This window comes from Trachymyrmex septentrionalis, unplaced genomic scaffold, assembly GCF_001594115.1.
Source record: "Trachymyrmex septentrionalis isolate Tsep2-gDNA-1 unplaced genomic scaffold, Tsep1.0 scaffold283, whole genome shotgun sequence".
Classification (NCBI taxonomy): Eukaryota; Metazoa; Arthropoda; class Insecta; order Hymenoptera; family Formicidae; genus Trachymyrmex; species Trachymyrmex septentrionalis.
The window spans coordinates 107,597-114,993 of record NW_017305445.1 but is presented as its reverse complement, the minus strand read 5'-3'; the positions used below and the strand labels follow the sequence as shown (position 1 = coordinate 114,993).

At 30.0% G+C, this 7,397-nt stretch overlaps 1 protein-coding gene across 1 annotated transcript; it reads left to right on the top strand.

Moving 5' to 3' along the window:
• The first annotated feature begins 3,492 nt into the window (after positions 1 to 3,492).
• On the top strand, positions 3,493 to 7,263 carry LOC108749251 (condensin complex subunit 3). Its single transcript, XM_018487821.1, has 7 exons — positions 3,493 to 3,697; positions 3,857 to 4,653; positions 4,988 to 5,522; positions 5,645 to 5,944; positions 6,048 to 6,416; positions 6,493 to 7,008; positions 7,144 to 7,263. The coding sequence occupies exons 1-7, from the start codon at positions 3,590 to 3,592 to the stop codon at positions 7,258 to 7,260; spliced, it is 2,742 nt and encodes a 913-aa protein (XP_018343323.1). The 5' UTR covers positions 3,493 to 3,589; the 3' UTR covers positions 7,261 to 7,263.
• Positions 7,264 to 7,397: the final 134 nt, after the last annotated feature.

Sequence of the window (7,397 nt, the reverse complement as noted above, 5' to 3'; positions counted from 1 at the left end):
GTGAATATTGAAGTAATTAAGAGTTAAAAACTAATACGGGCATAATGCGGATTTCTCTGTCTGATTCGTCGACTGCAGGCGTTTGGCGATTGGTTCTTATTAAACTAAAATTTTATGAAATTTCGTATAAAAACCTATTGATATTTAATTATATAGTACCCGATTGGATCTGAATCGGATCTTTAATGCGGATATTTTTCAGTCCGATTCGCCGATTGGAAGCGTTTGCCGATTGGACTAATACCCGTGTTACAGTACGCATTGGAGACTGAGGATTGTGAATTGAAGATTAGAATTCAGTTAATTAGAATGAAACGGATTAAAATTAAAACTACCTGATTGGTCGAATTCTAATTCGTAATTCGCAATCATCAATCTCCGATGCGTAGTAACACGGGCATAAGAATCTATGAGGGACTCCGCACAATAAAAGTAATAGGAACAGAGAACAGAGAATAAAAAATTTAACTTATCAAAAATTACCATAGAATTCACAGTTTTTGATAGATTGAAATTCTTATTCTTTGTTCTCTGTTCCCTATTTCTTTTATTGTGCGGAGCTCCTAAGATTTCGGATAAAAACCTGTTAGCATTCAATCGTATGATATCTGATTGGATATGATTTGGATCGTTAATGCGGATTTTCCATTTAGTCCGATTCGCCGCCTGGAGGCGTTTGTCGATTCCCTATAAGCGCAAAATATTTCTAAAATGTTATTATTAAGTGTATGGTTATTATTAAAAAATTAAAATAAGTTAATATAATATTTCAAAAATACTATATAATATTCTTTAATATTATGAAAGTATTCTATAGAGATTATATGTCCGCTTATATAATGTCCTAATTATATCTTAATATTCCTGAAATATTATTAAAATATTTATAAATATTAATTATTCTTAATTTAATAGTGCAATTTGAATTCATAATCCAATAACGAAAAGTTCTTATCAGTTTATACTGCATCTTGTGCTAAAAAAACGTTTTTGCATGATTTTAAGTACATAGTTAGATCTACAATTGCTCGCCAAAATTATTTTCAGTCTTTAAACGTATACTTATACTAAACAGTTGTAATAGTATTACAAATTAAAGTAAATTTTGTTATAATACTTTTTAATGTTTATATAATATTACAGTACCATTAAATAATGTTACTTTTAATAATTATGCAATATTATCACGAGTGGACATATAACCTTCCATTAATATTTCGAGAATATTGCTTAATATTATATAATTTTAGTACAATATTCTAAAAATGTAACATTTAATATTTTTTAAGAATATGTCCAAAATATTACTTAATATCAAATAATATTATGTGCTTATAGGGTTACATCATATTGTTCAATAAAATCAGATTAATTTTTTATTTTTTTTTAATCGGTAACATGCCTGTACATTTTTACTGAAAGTGCATTAATGGAAATCTTACTAAAATCTTATTATTTCCAAATCATTTTCAATAAGCTGTAATTTTGATTCTAATAGACACTCTTCATTCCTATTAAATTTCTATCGGTTTTTAATAGGTTTAAATAGTTTTTAATCGGAAATTTTAAACAGAGTTCGACCGCCGTTCCATGAGTGGAAATTTATAGCGGCACAAAATAGCGAGACCAATCACAATCTCAGAAAAGAAAGCAGAGTAATGACTGCAGAGTTGTGATTGATTGCGCTGTTCCATTCCGCTGTAAATTTTCATTCATAGGACGGCGACCTTGCGCTATAAACTTGCAATTATTATTATCGTTATTTTTGTTGTTATGTAGTTTATTATTGTTGATAAAGATATTTAAATAATAAAAAGAAATAATGATACTATAAGGAATCATTTAAATTTGCAAGCAGAAATTAATATTCTCAAGAAAGTATCTGTGGCTTTCAAATTTGTAAAAAATTCATATACATATAAATTATATTGATGTTTAAATCTTGGTTGATTTGTTTTAGTAAAGCATTTTTTCTATAATTCTACATTTCGCATAAAAATTTTACTTATAAGTTTTATTACAAGTTAAAGAGATTCCCAAGGAGAACAAGAAAATCAAAATAATGTCAATTTGACGTTATATTGACCGAATTTATTGATCATTTTTTGATCATGATAAAAATAACATAAATTCGGTAAATATGACGTTAAATTGACATTATTTTGATTTTCTTGTTCTCTTTGGGTTGTGTGCAGTGATTTGTAAATTTTATTATATTTAGATTATTTGTTATATTTATGTATCATTCTGATATTTTTCATGATAATTTTATTAAATAACAAAAATATAAGGACTCTTCGTATATAAAATAAATAATATGCACACTCGCTGAAACGAATCACCACATACTGGGACCACTTCTCAGTACGTGGTGATTCGTTTCAGTGAGCTGCACATTAGTCGATACATAATGTCCGTTTTTTCACGCCTGCATTCCACTCTTCTTTATGCTTTTTTATTGCTATTTGTTATACTTATATGGATACATTAGTTTTGATCTTTTACATATGTTTGTTGAACTTTGCTAAGAGATATGACACATTTTTAACTGTTCAATCGTACGAATAATGTCGAGTTCTACATTGAGACTCAACCGAACTGCGTGTATTCTTAAGTTGTGAACATTTGCGATAATTATTTTTTAATTCTGTTTTCATTATGTTTTAACTTCTGAGAAGAGGACTCAATCCGGTAGCCGAAACTTGTAATGTTATATGTTTATTTTTCTCCGTTATTATTTCTTAGTATACATCTTTTCTTCCTTTTTTTATCTTTTCTGTACTTTTAATTTATGCCTTTAATTATATGACTTGTTAAAGAAATGCGCTGACTTCGCCCTTCATTTATTGTTATTTAATTTTATTAAAACCACCGACAAGACACGTATTAAAGATAGTCAATCTTGGACAAATTTTCGTCCTTACATAAAAGATCCCGTGGGCCCGGAGGTAATTGAAGAACGCTATCATTATCAACAATTAATAAATTTGTAATCATTAATTAATAATCAAATTCGAAATAACATTAAAATCACAGTTTTAATTAAAAATCGAGTATTGTTTAATTTTACATACATATATACATATATTTTGTCTAGAGTTGATGATTTTTAAGTGTTTTGTCGATGCTAATAATACATATAAATAATTTCAGTATAATCGGATTTCTACTTTAGCAATTGAATGAAATTTTGTAAGATAATAAACTCAAATAAGATCTAAAAGATGGTAAAATTTAATCAGTTGTTTTTATGATTCGTCGATCAAAACTTAAATGTCAATGAGTCTGCAGGTAAATTTTTACGAGCTACTCAAATCCGGCTGTTTCAGCGACCAAAAGGATCACTTAGTCAAAATTGACGAATGTCAAGCATCCATTTTAATCACGTGATTCATTTTGTCGTTGAAATGGCCGGTTTGAGTAGCTCGTGAAAACTTACCTTTATGGACTGGTAAATAGATGACACTATAATCGCGTAGACGCTTTGAACGTTATTTGAAAAGTTAACGTATACGTTTGTGTGTAGGATTGTGTAGGTAGAATATTTAGCGATTGCAGTTCCTGGAGTTTTCTCCGTCAACAAATAAATATGGCTCCAGTGATCAAAGATAGTATGAAAAATATATTTCACAAAGTACAATTAAATAAAACTGATCATATGCAGTTCATGAAAAAGCTCACAAAGCTGTATGAGAGGGTGAGTCTCCCTAAGGCTTTTTTCAGTACATTTGGATTTTACTAAATTGATTTGAAGTTTTTATTTGATTGTGATTAGAATAATTTTAGAATATTTGCTACATACATACATTTATCTTGAAATAAATAATGGTATTTTATGATCTATTAATTCTTTTAGACTGATTTAGATACATTTTGGGAATATTTTATCTGGTGTCTGAAAGTGCCTCTATCAACATCACAACAACATCCATATGTTGTAAACACATTAGAGTTTTGTGCTAAATTCTGTATGAGTTTCTATCCATCTTTGGACAATGAATCCATAGAACCAATCTCACCATTTCTTAGCAGGTTATTCGAGTTTCTTTTATCAAGTCATAATGCTAAGGATAAAGGAGTAAGATTTCGCATATGCCATTTTCTAAATATGCTTTTAAACTCCATGGGTGATAACGCTTTCATCGACGACAATTTATGTGACCAAATTACAGTCAGTATGATGGATCGATTGTTGGATAAATCACCTAAAGTCAGAGCACAGGCTGTTTTTGCCTTATACAGATTGCAGGATCCATCAGATGAACAGTGTCCTGTGATAAAAATGTATCTCTTTCATGTATCTAGAGATCCAAGTGCTGAAGTTCGTAAAGCGGTTCTTGCTACTATGGGTAAAAATCAGAAAACCTTACAGGCTGCATTTGTAAGAACACGAGATATTGATGATTCTGTTCGTAAGAAAGCATATGAATTTATCAGTAAAATCACAGTGCGTTCTTTGACTATTGGACAAAGAGAACGTTTATTAAAGGATGGTCTCAAAGATAGATCTGACAGTGTTAGAATATGTGTAAATAATGTTTTATTGCCAGCGTGGTTAAGATATTTCAAAGGAGAGTATATGAGTCTTATTCATGCATTAGATGCAGGAATAGGAACAGAGACTGCAACTTCAGCTTTACAGATATTGTTCAAGTAAGTATTTCTCTTAAGGAAAATAAAGAATAAAGTAAAGTAGGGTAGAATGAAGCTTTTTCGCCTATTTCTCATGATAATGTTTATGTTCTTCAATAGAACATGTTGACTATTTTAAGGTTGTGCTTGTACCTTCAAGGGATAATCATAATTGTATAATGTAATTATAAGCATGTCACTGCAAAGAGATATTGTTTGATATCATAAATTTTCAATATTACTTTAAATTTGATACTGACCAAAAATTGCTCTGCCCTACCACATATCTGATAAAATAATACATACTATTTGTGTATATAAATATATATTCTTAGTAAATATTGTTTTTATACAGACAGGCTGATTTAAACACATTGTTAACACAAGTGCCAATAGATAAGAATACAAGATTGATTCCTTTGACGAGCTTAACAAATGAAAATGTTTTATATTGGAAGTGTGTAATACAGCATCTCCATCACCTTTCCTCTACGGAAGAGTTAGAATTAATGATTCCAGAGTTATCAGAGTTCTGCAAATATATACGCGATTTTCTTACTCTCATATCTTCTCAATCACATGAGACGTGGGAAACAGAGAATCATAAGTTTATTCTACTACAACTTTTTGAAATATCTACAATGTATGATCTCTCAGATGAGGTAGGCAGGAAGAATCTAAACGAAGTGATAATAGACACTTTAATGAGCGATCATTGCTCCACTAAAATAATTGAGTGTCTAGTAAGTCATTTAGCAAAGGTAGTACCAGATGCTAGCAATATGCTGAATGCTGTTGCTAATGTTATTAGCGAGATTAGACTACCTTTGAAAGAAAATACAGTCACTCAGCAAATTACTGCAGAGCAACAGCATGAAAACAACATGCGAGTGAGTATTAAAATCTAGTACTGTTAAAAAATAATATATCTGCAGATAATGAAAAAAATTTGATCCTATAGGAACTTTCTGCATTTATAAATGTTTTTATTTTCTTAACAATTTGATTGTAGAAAGCTAAATTAACAGTTGACGTAATAGAACTCGAAGAGGAATTGTATCAAGCAATCAAGGAACAGAATTTTCTACAAGCTGATAGCCTTAAAGAAAAGATTAATACTTTGAAAGAGGAAATAAATTGTTTATGTAATAAACCCGAAACTATAATAACTGAGGATAATATGCGGGAGGAGAAAAATGATACTGTAACTATGGTCAAATGCCTTGATATTTTATATATTGCAATGCAATCTATTCGGGTATTAACACCTACACTCAGAAGTTTGATGTGTTTTGTTTTAAACAGTCTTGACGTAAGTACGCATAAATTTTACATGTACGCGAGCGTATATGTGTGTGTGTGTGAAAATTTATATTGTATTTTATAGTCACTTAATCTAATTTATTGCATTTTAGCATCCTCACGATAGTGTACATATATTAGCGCTAAAGACGTTATGTGTTTATTGTATCTTGGACAAAGAATTAGCTAAGAAACACATAATGATATTTTTTTATCAATTTTCTCTTGAGCAAGAAAATCAAGAAATATGGGTAATTTCTTTGAGGGCAATATTCGATCTCTTGCTGGTGTATGGTTTGGAATATTTTGATATAATGCAAACTCCAGAAAACAATTCCGTACACAATAGGTCTGAAAAGACTCGCTCACTGTATACACATGAGGATAGTACACATGAAGATATTTCTATAAGTAAGCGGACTGAAATAGAGGAAGGTCCTTGCAATTTCATTAAAATCTTAACAGGATTGCTAACCAACGCGGTAAGTAACAATATCTTTGAATTTTGTTAAAATTGAATAAGATATTTACGTAGTAATTATATTTGAAAATTTATAGAATCAAGATTTACGCACTACTGCGGCGGAAGGACTTTGCAAATTATTGCTCAATCGACGAATCAATAGTAGTAACCTAGTATCGCGCCTGATAATTATGTGCTATAATCCAGTCAATGTCGATGACATTTATCTTCGTCAATGCTTGAGCGCTTTTTTTGACTGTTTTGTAGGGCGTGTATCTGATGCGCAAGAAATGCTCGAAAACGCATACTTCCTAACTCTGCAGGTTCTTTGTAACGCACCGGACATTAGCCCTCTACGGGAGATTAATGCATATCACGTATCTAGATTTATACTGGGTTTAACAAGACGAGGCTGCCAAAAGAATAGTGGGCAAACGTTTTATACACATAATAACCTTGCCTTTGCTATTCTGGCTGAGATTTTAAATCCAAAAAGCAAAATAAATCAAGAAATTCTTATTAGATCTTTGACAGATTTATGCATTCAACTTGAGGATGATGATCTATCAAAACAAAATCTGCAAAAAGCCATCAAGAATGTTAGGAAAATGGTATGTCATTTATCCTTTATATTTCTGTATCAAATCTTTCATATACTTCTCTGATCAAATTTCTGTTACAAAATTATAATTTAAATACATTCTGTAATAACACACATGTGTTAACTGTAATTTAATGTCTGGCAGGTGATGCATTATGATAGACGGTTGCTTAAATATATTCAGCAATTTAAACAAAAATTAGAGATACCTTCCGAAGAAACAGAGATTAATACGGAAGATGATAGTGACAGTGAATCGTAAATGATGCACATTTATATAATATGTATTTATATTTATTAAATCTTTATTAAATAAAGGGAATCCTAATTCTTGAAAATATCAAATTTAAATTTAAGTTATAATATTATATATATTTAAATAAGCATTAATAATTTTAA